Raw genomic sequence first — 14,492 nt, 5'->3', positions numbered from 1 at the left:
CATTCGTTCCGACGCGGCGGAGCGCAGCATGCCAACAGCGACCCACTTCTTAGTGCTCAGTGGATTTTTGATCGGGGCTCATGGAATATGACAGCAACGAATAAGGCGTTTGCGTACGTGTTCAACACAACAAGCGAAGATCAGAAGGTAGCTCGCGTTCTCAGCGGTTGGGATTCAGGCAAGAAGCCTCCAGTACCGACGTTATCTTGGTTTGATTACGCAAGCAGACAAAGAGCGCTGGAGCTGAGCCACCTGCTATTTCAATCCAGCGTAAACACTCAAGACCCCGACAAAAACTCAACAGCCGCGTCGCTGAAGTCCTTGCGGCTTCGTTGATCCAGTATTTTCCAGAGGTCTTGGAACGTTATCCTATGTGCCTGTACGCAGCTAGGACGCGGCAATGTTTGATGACAGTTGGGTTGACCAAAACGCAAGTAATGGCCTGGAGCTCCGAACTTCAAAGCAAGGCGTCGCGGAAAGAGCTTGAGGAATCCAGTGGGGATGCCGAGAAATTGACAAGTGAGGACAAACTCATAAACTACCAAAACCGCATAATTGGAGAGTTGGTGGCGATGAACCGAGCTCTATCCGAAAGGATCACAGCGCTTGAGACGCGAGCGGGTCGAACTGAGCAGTATCGTGAACCCACGACAGGGCAGTCGTCACCCGAAGTTTAGCGCACTAATCCAAAAGGGTGTGGAAGGAAGGCGTTACCTAGGAGCCCTTCTGCTATTTGGTTTGAGTGGTATGCGAAGACCCCGCGCCTGTGGAATGTATGCTCCGATCCTCAAAAGAAGTCGGCCTACAAGCACACCGTAAACTACATGAAGCTGTTTCTTCCGAATGCCTTCGTGCTCGATGATACCTCTCCGGATTACTGCGACCAAGTTCAACGTGTTGGCTTGGAGGCCGAAGAAGAACTGTACAAGTTTTTTTGAAGAATGCGGGGCAAAGCGGAAAAATGGTTCGAGTGTACTGAAACAACTGCGCAAATTTTACCGTGAAGGTAAGCTTGATGCACATGTTAATGCTTTCCGTGCTCGTATTGCGATCGGTGGTATAATTGACCCCGCATCAGTTGAAACCCATGAGGTGTTTAACCGCAAATAGACAACAAAATATGAAAATATGTTTTGTGATTGAGATGTTTGACTTCATTCTTATTTTTAGAAAAAAAAAGACTTCATTCTTATTTTTAGAAAAGGGACCTAGCTAAAATTGAATACTCAGTTACTGGATCGTTGTTTAAAAGTTTCTTCATTGTCAAACTTGCAGCTGCAAGATGCGACCACTCAGTCGTAGAGTTTTTACAGGAGCAGTTAGAGCTTTAATTAAGGACAATTACCCTCGTGTAAAGTTCTCGGACGAAGCCGTTCGACTCCTAAGACTCAAGCTTCCCCCAGTTGAATCAAAATCCAGCGAGCTCACCAGTCTTCTGGCCGAGGCGTTCATCCAAGGTGGACGGCACCGCATCGAAGGTAGCCACGTTAAAGCATGGCCAGGCCTACTGCGTGAGCTGAGTGACGCCGCTGAGGATAAAGCGACACCGATGGGAGCAGAAAATACCGCTACGACCGACTCGCTTGAAGACAGCGTATCCACCTTGGACGCAGACGAGAAGCAGCAGCCACCTTCTAATGGTCGCGAGGAAACGCGCTTCGATGCAGGCTCAACACGCGCCCAAAAAAAAGAGCCGACACCCCCAAATAATAACACTGCCAACAGCGACCACAGCGACAGTGAGAGCGACGTTATTTGGATCCCACCGCCGCACGTAGCCGAGGCAAAGTTGACGCTGCGTGAAGCTCTTGGCGACGATAGCGGTAGTAGCGACGAAGAGACGAAGACGACCGAGACCTTGGCAGCAGGGAACTACTACGTCCGCAGCATCACCGATTCCTACGTCAGGGATGGGCAGCGTGTGTATGTTACAGACTGGGAAGCAACCGAGGAGCCAGCAGCCAACCTTCCTCCAAGAATGGTTGCGGCTTTCAACCGCCGTCGCTGAGCCCAGGTTCGTCGAGCCTTCATAGAAGACGAAGCCGGTCACACCCGCGAGCGCCGTCGTCCTTCCGCTGAAGCTCCAAGTTCACGTCGCCAGCCGCTTCGCCGTCTCCGCAGGTATGCAGATGCTTAGCACAGACATAAAGAGTTGATAAGCACAACATCAATTGCATATATTACCATGTCACCAAGCCTTCGTAACACCTTGCTACCAACGACATCACACAGCAAGGATCACGCTGTAAAACAGCACACCAAGCTTACATGGTCCAGCAACAAGATGTCAAGGGGCAAAACAGCAAAGTTCCACTAGAAACAGCACACTAAGTTTCCATTGCCCCTCGTCAACTGCATACTCATCCCTTCAGACCTACAAACACTCTGACAGAATCCACCTTTCGTTAGTTCGCACCACAAGACAAAACGTACAGCACTCCCTACCTTCTGCGCTTCTTCAGTGTTGTCGTACTTTGTTGAAGGTCCTCGGTGTGTGTCTGTTGCTGTCGGACTGCTGCTCGTTGCGGAGGGCCCCGCCACCCCCCCCGCCTGCGGACGCCCCAAGCACGCGTGCGCCGCTCCTGCGTTCTCTTTTCGTTTTTTTCCGTTGTGTGGACCCCCGTTCGGGATACAGGCGCTCCTCTTCCATGGTTTCTGTGCCTTTTTTTCTCCAATTGAATTGGACTTGGAGTTGTATTGGTTATTGGATGAAATACTGCATGTTTCCGCCAATCACGACCGTGTCGGCCACTGTCGGCCATTGTCGGCATCGCTATTGTATGGATGTGTAGCTTGGATATCTGTGATATATACTGTACAACACAATATGCAGCGAACAATTGCGCTTTCGCAATAAAACCGCATAATTACTCTAAGCCGCGCTATTTTCGGATCTAACTGTGTCATTTTGCATGCAACTGATTCGCAGCTGAAATACTCAGATATTCACAATAATATCGTATTTTATCGATAAAACATTGAATTATTTATAAAACTTACATTTCGAATAGTCTGGTATGAACGCCAGTTTAACTCCGCTGTACACTGCGGAGACAGGTTATACTTCATCCAATAGCTACAAATGCTTCAACCAGAAGGGGAAATTCACACTCTCTATTACCACCAGTCACGATGACACGAGGCCGCAAGCGAGCTCCGACGTTCTGCAGGATACAGTAGAAATTACGAGACACGATCGAAGAAACGAGAGATAATAAACTTTTTAAAAGATAACGGCATGTTATCAACACTAGACAAGTACTATAGTCACCTCAACACGGCAAAGCTGATTCGCAACTCAAACGCATCTACGCGTGGGAGAAGGACAGAAGTCATATTGAACAAATGGCAGCGTCTGCGGCCACAGGTCCGATAGAAAAAAGGTACAGCAACCACAATTTTCACTGAGGGAGAAGAAGGCTTGTAGAGTGGGCAAATTCGCTTCGCGGTGATAGAGTTCCTGTATCACGACTAATGTTACAGCTCCAGGCCAAGGGCTAAAACCACCTTCTAGACGTGAGGCGATTGAATTGGCCACGATGGCATGGCAATCAGTGGGCCTTAAAGTTATTAAGAGTGGCTTCACTTACAAGCTCAAAAAGGATTCAAACACCCAGCCCGAGACCATTGTAGCAAAAGAGCTTGAGCATCTCCACGCTGTCGAGGAGACTGTCAGTGAATCCGACGACATCGTCACTCAACTCATCGACGAGCCAACCGAAGAAAAGTAATGCGCAGGATACTTGATTTGCATTTTTTTTTTTAGCATGAAAAAAATAAACGTATGATTTGAATCGGTTTTTTATATTTGCATGTAATTTAGGGGTGTCTGGATGCACAAATGTTATACAGTATTTGGACAGTGACGAATAAACTCTTAAAACAAGCTGGCCATTTAATTTACGGTGGGACGTGTTTTTCGAATATTTATACGGATATTCATTTTCCGAATACATTTACTGAAGAGCATCAATAAAATTAATGTAAAGAGGGTATCTCCATAGGGTCTTATATGAATTATGCGAGGAACATCGGATCCTCGGTAGACTCTGAAATAAATTCGAGTTCGGAGAATAAAAGCCTTATATGCATGTAAATACGAAACAATGCTTTGTGTCTATCTATGATTGTATGCACGTCCTGATGAGGTATCTGGCTCCGTTTTGCTGATTAAGTCCCGAACAATGGATGCTGTGCTTTTCCCTAAGTCGTATATCATGTTCGTTTGGCTAGTTACAAGGTATTTTGCTGCCTTTTGAGCCATTCCTAACGGGATCATGGCGTGGTCATGATCCGCAATTGTCAATTCTGGTTGGCTAACGAAAATACATCTAATGCCTCGTGTCTGACCTGGTGATCCTCCTCTGGACTCATAATCCGTTCTTGGATCACGGCTCACAACAGCAGACTTCCAACAGCGCAGTGAAGATCTCCAGGGTTGTATTGATCGTCTCGGAATCGTCGCTGCCCAAGTGCACAAACGTAGTCGTGCAACAGTGGTTCCTCGCCAACGATTAAAATGGGTCCCGCACCGAGAACGTTTATTGCTTGAAGGCCAATTCAAGTGCTATTACCGAATGCACGCAGCCGCATTTTACACTTTGGTGGGTATAGTTACGCCAGCATTGGAGCGCTCGGTAACGAAATCGGAGAACAGGACAGGAACCAAACCCAAAAAAGTCGTGAAAATGGTGCAGATGGGCTTGCTGGAGGTTCCTATAAAAGTATTCGAGCGCTGGCTGGTGTTAGTAAATCTGCCTCCTACGATATCCTGGTGGAAGCAATGAACGCTATAAGCGAGCACCTACGATTTCAAATAGCTGCTCCTCTCTACAGTAAGCCAGCTATCGAAGCTGCTGCAAGTTCATTTAACTGTATCAGCTCCAATCAAATAATAACTGGCTGCGTTGGTTGTATTTTGGGCTGGTTATGTATTGTCAGAGCTCCGAGCGCGAACGAAGTGCCGGACGTGTTAGCTTTTGTTTCTGGTCACTATCTTACCTGTGGGATAAACGTACAAGCCCTCTGCGATGCCTCGTGCAAATTCACAGGATACTGTTTTAATTCTCCCGGCAAAGTTTCGGACAGTGTCGCGTTTAGTAAATGGAGTCTGAGTTCGGACGTCGACAAGCTTCCTTTCGGCTACGTTTTCATTGGGAACAATGCTTATTTGCTTGCGCAGTCTATGCTGATACCATTCACCAAACCAGAAATTAAGACACGGGATCACTCTTACTTCAACTTCTACATCTCACAGCTGAGAATTAAAATTGAGATGGCACTTGGGCTGCTTGTAAGCAAGTGGCAAATATCCAGAAGACCTCTGGCCGTCGACAAAAATTCACAAAACAGTGATCAAAACGTGCATGAAGCTGCATAACTACTGCATTGATACTGGTTTACAACCAGCACCTGGTTTACCGAGCACTAGTGTAGCGGTGAGAGAGTTTAATTCACTTGAAAACTGTAGTTATAATGCTACCGTTGCTGACAACAACATCAACGAAATAATCCAGAATGGACACATCCTCCGCCGAGTAGTGATGGAGCATATTCAAGACTACAACATGTCGAGGCCATAATAAATGTTTATTTGATGTGCTTTAATCGCTTCTTCTTATTCTCCTCATTTTCTTGTCTCTTCTTCTTGTTCTACATGTCAACAATTGCTGTTTCCAGCTTGTCCGCCTTGTAACGGGGTTACAATGTGTGTGACACGCTAGGGCACGGAGTACCTGGAGTGTTAACAGACTCTCCGTACGTGGGCTGGAAGCCACACGTTTTGCATTTGACTGGGTTTAACTATGTTAGATAGTTAAACAAATCTATTTACCCCTAGGCGGCATGGCCGCAAACAAAAGATAATAAACAGTTTGGATTTTGAGAAACCTAAGAGTTATTTGGAGTTAAATAACTCTTCAACCCTAAGAAAGACCGTTGAGTAGTGTCCTTGAATAAGGAGCTAAGGTTAAGAGACTCTTTGAGTCGAGCAGCTTCCTCTGACGCTACTCTACGGCACCCCGGCTGCATTTGGTAGCACTCGTAGTCAATCCCGCATCTGAGTCGGTTGACTGTGTCTTCTGCGGCAGCCCCGCTGCACGCCTTCTCTTGTAGAACAGCGATACGCTTCTGTAGACGCACTTTCTCCTCTCGTAGAGTGGCAATTGGCATGCCCTTGACGTTGCGATCATGTATTTGCTCCTCAACGTGTGCAAAAGCCATTCGCGGTCGAACAAGTATGCCATCAATGGCTGCGAGCTTTTCCGTCTTGTCATCCCGCTCAATTCTTTCTCTTTGACAGTGCGCAAATGCAATTTTTCCGTTATTAGGGGAATATTTCAGGTTGTTTCTGCGTCGACCAACTTTTTCCGGACGTCCGACACCGCGGATATCGGGTCTGAATTCTTTTGATGTTGCGGTTAGTTGATTGTACAGCAACTCTTGCAGCACACTCTTTGGTTGAGTCGTCTTCGTTGTCTTCGTATACACACCCTGCGCAAAACTCGTGTCCACCCCCGCGTTCGTCACACCAAAGATTGAGATACATCACAGCTTTGCCACCTCTGCAGAAATCCCAAAACTAACATGGGTCCCAGAGGTTTTATTACGCGCCTCTGCTTTAAAGAAATTCAAGTGCACTTCTTTCCATATTGCCTTGAGCTTAGCAGCAGAATGCGCAGTGATTTTTTCGGGGCAAATCGCTTCCAACAATGAGTCTGTTATATGAGACTATCAAAAGTCTCACAAGTTGTATTAAACACTGCAGCGACGTCTTCCCAGAATCATGTACCCCCTTCGTCTAGATCTTACTTTGTAAGCTGGTCTTCGGATGAAATGAAGCGCCCGAAGAAATCATTAGAAAACAGCACATTGACCAGTCGAAATACGCAGTGACGGTTCGCCGAACTTCATCCGTATTAGACCTTTTACCGAGGCGCTGCTTGGTCAGTAGCAGCGCGGCCCCGCCCTTAGACTCATCGTAGGCGTTAAGGATGGACACCCGGTCTTCTTTCTTCGTGTTCTTTGCAACAGATAGTTTTTGAGTTCAATTGATCCACGTTCCATGTTGAGTAGTCGTCAGAAATCGGAGGTTTAACCACTCGCTTGCTGATGGGTTTTTGGCGGGTAGTCCATTTGCTGCTTGTTGTAGCTTCACCCCCTGCTGTGCTCGAAGTCTCCTCCATCTCGAAGTGCGGCAATGCATGCAGAAGTGGTTACCTTCTGAAATCCCCAACCATATCCCCAGCATCGATAGCGATCCTGGTACCGTTCGGAACGGAGTTGATCGCACGATCCCAACAACCCCGAACTACTTATAGGATCACGATCCGTGATTCTTGTTAGGAACGCTCCTAGGACGGAGATCGCGGGTGGTGCGCGATAGCAGTTCGAGGAGTTGGCCAACGAGATGGGTAAGGGCAAACTTACTCCTGATTCTGCCGAGACGAGCAAAGGACGGACTGAGGGGTAAGGACGAACGGTCGAAGACTGAAGAAGTCGACGACGAAAACGAAGGCGACTGTTGAGACACACGAGGTGTCTAGCGTGAGCACAACGACAAACGAAGACGACTGTTGGGGCACACAGAGTGTCTGGTAGGCGTGTACTGAGGACTTTGGGGGACGCACCGCGGGACTGTGAACAGCGGACGAGTAGGAACGGACGAGCGGAGAGGACGGATTGGAGACCTGACGGGAGCTGAAGAAACCCGAGTTTGCTGTGGTGGCCGCGCACGAGTAGGGTAGGCGCCTGAGGCGTATGCCCAAGTGGCTTTGAGATTGAGCGTGGTCTGGGTCGACTGCACGTCACGGTGCTTCGAGAAGGACGGGTGAAGCTGGTTGGAGACTACAAGTTCATGAAAACGAGAAGTGATCGAAGAGAGAGACGAGAAGAACGAAACGCTATTAGCTGAGTAGTTAAAGCCAAAGAGAAGAATGCAAAAAGTAGGAGTCCGAGAACTCCGGCACAGAGCTCAAGTGGAGCATCTGTCGGCCATTGAAGTGTGTTAGTATTGCATGTGGTGACTCAACGACGGATTAGGGCTACACCACGCAGCAGGCACAGAACCTATACGATTTGCCCAGCGCGTCGGGCAGGAGGAATTGAACCCGTTACACTTTGTTTGTACGAGTGGGAATCTGAGTTACGGTGCTTCCAAAATTACTGCGGGTGGAGCCCCAGATTTAGGTCTGTGACAGCAATCTGAGCTGCTGGAATCGGTCCACTATAATCCTGACCACCAACAGCTGCCCTATTAAATAGTACCCTCCACCAATTAGTACCTTGTCTTCACCCAACCTCCCGTTAATAACAGTGGTCAGCAATTACTGCTGGGCTCTCGCCTAAAGTTTGGTTATCATTGTGAACGCTGATCAGTTCAACCTATACGCTTTGGACGATGCGCCCGACGATATTGCAGTGGTAGGTAAGTAGGCTTCGAGAATAGACTCCAAGAATAGACTCCGATAATACTGCACTGTACCTTAATAAAGCCTTCTGGATCCCTTTGGCTTGACACTATTCAATTGTGCCCGGGTTTTAGTCGGGCGAGTACGTTACTACCGAAAGGTAGGGTAGGTAGTTGGCGCGCTTTCACAGTTTGTATTCATACTAGATAACAGTCGCAAAAAGTCTGTCTTTGCGTATGACGCACAGTATCGTGAAATTCGAGTTAAACACGAATTCGTAATAATTATCTTGAAAAATAAGTTTTTTAGAGTGGAGATGCTAATATTTTTGCACTTCACTTATTTTTTAAAATAAATCTCGATCACAGTGGCGGTCAAAGTTGAGACAAATACGATCTGACGATAACATAAAGCTCCAGGTCAGGACTTCACCAGAATTGGTTACTGAGCCGGCGTCTCCTTAATAAGCTGCTTTGTTCCCTCGCCACACTATCAGTCTGCAACCTCTTCCCAACTACCCACTGATTTGTGGTGCGTATAAATAGGTGTGTCCTTTTGAACAATTGGTTGACAGTTGAGGGCTTAAAAATGACTACTCTATGCTGATTGGTTAATTCAGGTGTCCCTATATACAAATTGTCACGATGCACAAATGTTATTCAGTATTGATTGTCTCTTTTTACATGCACAAATACCTCTTATCACTGACAACGTGTCAAAAATACCATCAACTGCATAGTCGTAACCAAGATTGCAGTAAAGCGTCCCAGAATACGTACTTTCACCTTGGATTGCAGCAGGAGCACTGCCAATGAGAAGGCAGCGCCGCCTGGCTCCCCTACACCACGCGTTATCACTGTCCATGCAGGATCGAGCTCACAATGGAGAGCGAGAGCGCTTTTTCTATCGAGGTCCTGGTCGAGAAGTCGGGCAACCCACACAAGCTGCTGCTGGGAGACCTATGAACAACACCCACGCACTTGATAATGAACAGCATTACTAGGCAGGCCATAATCAACAAAAGTAAGCTGAAGACGTTCTGCATTTAATTTTTTTACCGAACTGCATCTGGTGTCCGTCCACGTACTCTGTGCATGACGCTACATGGTTACCAGTGTGAACCATACGGCACGTTTCCAACAATATACTCTTTTCCTAGTGCACGCCGCGAAGCAATAGAACTTCCACACGTAAGGAAAAAAAACAGTTGAGGGTCGCCGACAGGTCGATCATTACACAGGCCCATAACTTGGGAACGGCTAGCGCAAAATCAAAAAGCTTTGCAGGTCTGGAAAGCTGACAGTCTCTGCTATTGGTTTTTGATAATTTTTTCATCTCTCAACCAGTAAGTGTGAGAGAATAATCTGGTGCTGAAATCGATGCCTCAAATTCAGTCTCGATCAGTTAAGGGCCGCGTTTAATCTTGATTTTAGTAGCAAAATGACAGCTGGTGGCGAGAATTGCGAGTCTGACCCACAGCGATTAGGTTTCCTATGAAACTCCATAATCTTCGACCTTCGTGAGATAGCATAGTGTATTTATTCATACAGGTACCACCGGTGAGGTACTTCATTTGTCAATCGCGACACATCGCGTAACGTTGCTAGCTGCTGCTATGGCAGCTACAGACTTCAAAACATTTCTATGACAGCTACATATTAAGCAATACAAAAAGGTATATCACTGTATGCTTCGAATGCATAATATTGTAGATAGAAATGCGAGAAACAAGTACTTATGTACTGGAGTGAGAGAAGATGAGCGAGCTCCTACGAAACATTCGTGCTGTAGCCAGCTCTTGTCTTGCCGAGGGCCCAGCTAAAGAAATCGGCGCGTGGCTGCCAAGGCAGCTCGTGTGACCACGTCGTTAGGGAGGGCGCTGTGTATTTCAATGCATGCATGTGCGTGATCAGTGCTATGCGCAGTGTTCGTTGGTGAGCCATGGCGCATTGCTGGATGCGAGCTCTTTTTGACACCAACAGTTTTGTGGGTGCTCAACACCAAATCCACAGATATAGATTGAAAGATTTCGTATTTAGTGTTTATTTACCAATACAAGATTGGTATTTGAAACGAGATGATATCATTGGTTAAATTTTGCGTCGGCCTTAACTGATCGACGGCCCGTGGTGAAGGACTTTGCGCTAGCAGACATCTACAACTTTGATGAAACTGGTCTATTTTACATCTTGTGCCCCGACCGAACTATTGCTCGTGAGCAGATTGAAGGCAGCAAAAAGAGTAAGACGAGAATCACACTTGCTCTTACGTGTAATGCAGACGGATCTGACATGCGCGATCCGTTGTTCATTGGGCATGCGAACAAGCCGAGGTGCTTCAAGAAGAAAAACGGCACTGAGCATGGTTTCAGCTACAAGAACTACAAAAACGCCTGGATGACAGGATTGCTGTTCCGGGACTGGCTGCGGGAATTTGGTTCAGACATGCAGCGTCATAAGCGCAACGTTGTGTTGCTCATGGATAATGCTTCTTCGCATAATGTCACGGACTTGGAGCTGCAGAATGTGACCGTCCACTTCCTACCCCCTAACACTACGTCCAAGCTGCAGCCCTTAGACGCTGGTATTACAGCGGCATTGAAACGGCGGTACCGGCACCGTCAGCTACAACACGTACTAGATCTGGAGGAATCGGAGCAAAGTTGTAATATTTACGCGGTTGATCAACTGTGTGCTATGAGATGGGTAAAATCGTGCTGGAAGGACATAGACAGCGAGACTGTTCTTAACTGCTTTAAACACACTGTTATAGTACTTGGACCTTCGTCATCCCGCCGCTCGAAGAAGGAGATCGACACAATGTTGCGTGGTGAGTTCCAAGAATGCTTGCAGCTACTTCGAATTCGGGATCCGATGATTTCGTTTGCAATTCTACTGAAACGGATACATATATGGAATCATTTACACGCGAGGAGCTGCTAAGCGAGGCAAGTGCCGAAGCGTTTCTTGAGACTACCGATGATAACGGCAGGGAAGAGCTCACACAGGATGTTGACACTGCTGATGAGATCGTCCAGGAAATAACCATCAAAGACCGTGTAGATGCTGTCCGCAATGTGCTACTTACGCTAATGGATCACCCCGACTTGGAATACACGCTGATGAAGGACCTTCGCACTCTTCAGTCGCGTGTTCGGGAACAGCTTCGAGTTGAAACAGAAGAAGCACTTACTCAGACGTCAATTACCAGCTTTTTTACTTCGACGTCACGCTCATAAGCCCCACTTGCACATTAGGATTTCGGTCGATATTTTCTATCAGATATCAGGTTTGGGCAATATCAACTTTCACTCAACAGTAACTGTTAGGAACCGAGTTGGTGGACTCAATTCCCTATCATGTATATCAGGATATCACGTATTACAGTGGTTTTACTGTAGCGTTGGTGTGCACCAGGTGTGACACGCCACTGGCCCTGGGTACAATACTGGACCTGCACTTGTTTGTGGTGCTATCAGAGTGGTGGAGGCCGGTTCCTATAGTGTTTATGGTATTTTGTCCTTATCACTAATACCTGTGCTGCTTTTGAATCACCTACATGAATGTTGACCCTGTCGGCGACAGTCACATCTTCGTGCAACAAGCAACCGCTATTAATTTATCTGGTTATATATTTTGCGCGTTTTTTTCCCACCAGTTCCAACATCCAAAACCATCTTCAGCGAAGGTTTTCTGGAGAACGTCCTCAAAACACCTAAGAAAATTATACACCACTCACACTATACTACTAGCACCGTAAACCCCTCTTTTTGCATCTTTGGACAATTAGTAGTCCCGAATAGAGTTTGACAGCACTCAAAGTGTCTGTACTGACACTGAAATCCTCTATTATTATAGCCATTCATTTAGTACCCAGTCAAAACACACCAATTACACTGTTTTAACCAATAGCACACTACAAAGGAGGCAAATGCGTTGGGCGACAGAGGCTCACTTTTAAAGACTTCACGCAGCTACCCCCCCCCCCCCTCCACCGTCAAACTGTGCCTCGTGCCCTACCCTGGACTGAACTCGCTGTCGGACTGAACCAGGAAGACATCGACCTACTTCTGGAGTCATTTAAAAGCTTCAAAATTGCAAAGAGCTACCATGTTCCATGCACGGTCTGCACCAACGCTACACCCCACAACTTGAGAAAGCGCCTGTTACGCTGTGCATGCGACGAGTGTAGAGCTGCAATGCCGTATGCTCGATACGAGTGGCGCGGAAAGCTGCTTAAGTGCGAGCAACAAGATCTTCTTGATCTCTTCAAGGTAGGCTCGCACGTAAGCACACGCCGATCGCCTCAGCCACCCCACATGACGCGAGCAATGCAAAATTTCGCTCACGAGATGGCCGTCCAAGGACTAAAGCCAGCGCGTATCCGCACCGGATTAATGAGAAAGTTTAACCTTGGCCCCGATACGTTGCCGCAACTTAAGGTCGTGCAACGTTCTGTCTACAACTACCTTTCCAAAACCGTTGGGGCTAATGACTACCTCGACGACTTGAGGCGTATGATACGGGAAACAGCCTTTACAGGCCAAGAGCAAGATTTCGATGCATTTTCATTCACGTGGAGGACGGAAGAAGATGGTAGACCGTACGTTGGGTCGGGAGCTGATGAGAACCCGTTTTTGGTGGGGGTGTCATCGAAGACACTACTACGCCAGGCAGATCGGAATCCTGCGACTTTCGTCCTGGACATGGACGCAACGTTCAAATTGAACCACGTGGACTACCCTGTGTTTGTCGTAGGCATTACAGACTGTTGCCGAAAGTTTCATCTTATGGCAATTTTTGTGTCTTCACAAAGGAAAGAAATTCATTTTTCTGAGGCGTTAATGGCTCTCCGGAAGGTCTACTCTCAAGTGACCGGTAAGCAATTAGCTGTCCGATTTGCAATGGGTGACGCAGACGACGCTCAATACAATGCCGTTGTCCGTGTACTCGGAGCTGATTACGAAGTTGAAGTGCTTATGTGCTTTTACCATGTAGCTGCAAAAGTGCATGAGAAGACTAGGAAGCTTCACCATTCTCTCTACACTGTAGTGACTAGTGGTGTGCATGACTTGCACTTTGCCGCCAGTGAGTTGGAGTATGAAGAAGCCAAAACACGAATCTTGAACGACTGGGCGCTGCACCCGGGCCTCGAGAGCTTCACGGAATATTTCAAGCAACAATGGTTAACCGGTCGATTTTGGAGATGGCAGGTCTCCCATACTCCTCCAGCATTTGCTGTCACGAATAATCCCGTTGAAACGTTTAACGCGTCCCTCAAACGCGTCCCTCAAACGCGATTACACGCAGCGTGTAAGGATGAAAATGGGCTCCCTGCTGCGTCAGCTAATGACATGCTGCACACACGAAAGCACCACTTCCAGATCATTTGCTGTAGACCCAGCACCAAGTGTCACCCTTGTCCGACGCGTTAGTGCAATGAGGAAAGCCGGAATGTTGTTGGAGCTGCAATGTCTCCGCAACGCAATTGCATTTCTGCTTAGCAATGCCGAGGAAGGTGGAAGCGACTCTGCAACCGATGTTGTCCGGGTTTTCTCTCGCCAAGTACCCCTGTCTTTGACCCTGAGGCAAAGCGTTCCCGCGAGGCGCTTCCAGTAACGGCCCAGCTCGGTGAGCAGACAGCCAGAATGGAGATTGAGGGGATGCCTGAAGGTGGCTGGCCAGTGAACACACTGTCTTGGACGTGTCCGTGTCGTTACTGGATGAAGTTTGCGGCATGCATCCGCACGTTGCTGGCAAAGCACGTCTGTGGCGTTCACGCAATGGACAAGCGTGAGAGACTCGTATACCGTGGGCTACACAAGCGTCAAGGTGCCTACGGCGGTGGACTTCCTGGTCGCCCTTGCTTCAATGCTTCAGCGCTACAGATAGAATCAGATAAAGCACTGGTTAATGAATTCGTTACGAGCAATAACACTGCATAATTGTTTTTGAGCATACCTTTTATTGACAGTGAGGTGAGTCCCGTGCGCAAATACATACGACACGTTTGTAGGACAGTAGCATGGACCGTGGAGGCCACGAGCAGCGGCAGGACACGGCGGAGGCGGCAGGCACCAGCAGC

General features: G+C 47.6%; 4 protein-coding genes across 4 annotated transcripts; 3 read left to right on the top strand and 1 right to left on the bottom strand.

Annotated features, from left to right (window-relative positions):
• Positions 1-3,345: 3,345 nt before the first annotated feature.
• Positions 3,346-3,731, top strand: PPTG_23575 (hypothetical protein; the record flags this gene model as incomplete). The annotated part of the gene is made up of 2 exons (XM_008911829.1): positions 3,346-3,383; positions 3,515-3,731. The coding sequence occupies 2 exons, from the start codon at positions 3,346-3,348 to the stop codon at positions 3,729-3,731; spliced, it is 255 nt and encodes an 84-aa protein (XP_008910077.1).
• Positions 3,732-5,871: 2,140 nt separating this feature from the next.
• On the bottom strand, positions 5,872-6,322 carry PPTG_23574 (hypothetical protein). The gene has a single exon (XM_008911828.1). It carries the CDS (start codon positions 6,220-6,222, stop codon positions 5,890-5,892), a length of 333 nt encoding a protein of 110 aa, XP_008910076.1. The 5' UTR covers positions 6,223-6,322; the 3' UTR covers positions 5,872-5,889.
• A 6,284-nt stretch (positions 6,323-12,606) lies between these two features.
• Positions 12,607-13,842, top strand: PPTG_14497 (hypothetical protein; the record flags this gene model as incomplete). Its single annotated transcript, XM_008911827.1, has 1 exon — positions 12,607-13,842. One exon carries the CDS (start codon positions 12,607-12,609, stop codon positions 13,840-13,842), a length of 1,236 nt encoding a protein of 411 aa, XP_008910075.1.
• Positions 13,843-14,055: 213 nt separating this feature from the next.
• PPTG_14496 (hypothetical protein) lies at positions 14,056-14,352 on the top strand (the record flags this gene model as incomplete). The annotated part of the gene is made up of 1 exon (XM_008911826.1): positions 14,056-14,352. The coding sequence occupies one exon, from the start codon at positions 14,056-14,058 to the stop codon at positions 14,350-14,352; it is 297 nt and encodes a 98-aa protein (XP_008910074.1).
• Between the last annotated feature and the right edge of the window lie 140 nt (positions 14,353-14,492).

Source organism: Phytophthora parasitica, assembly GCF_000247585.1.
Source record: "Phytophthora parasitica INRA-310 unplaced genomic scaffold supercont2.43, whole genome shotgun sequence".
NCBI classification, from domain to species: Eukaryota; Oomycota; class Peronosporomycetes; order Peronosporales; family Peronosporaceae; genus Phytophthora; species Phytophthora nicotianae.
This window is presented reverse-complemented; position numbering and strand designations above follow the sequence as displayed.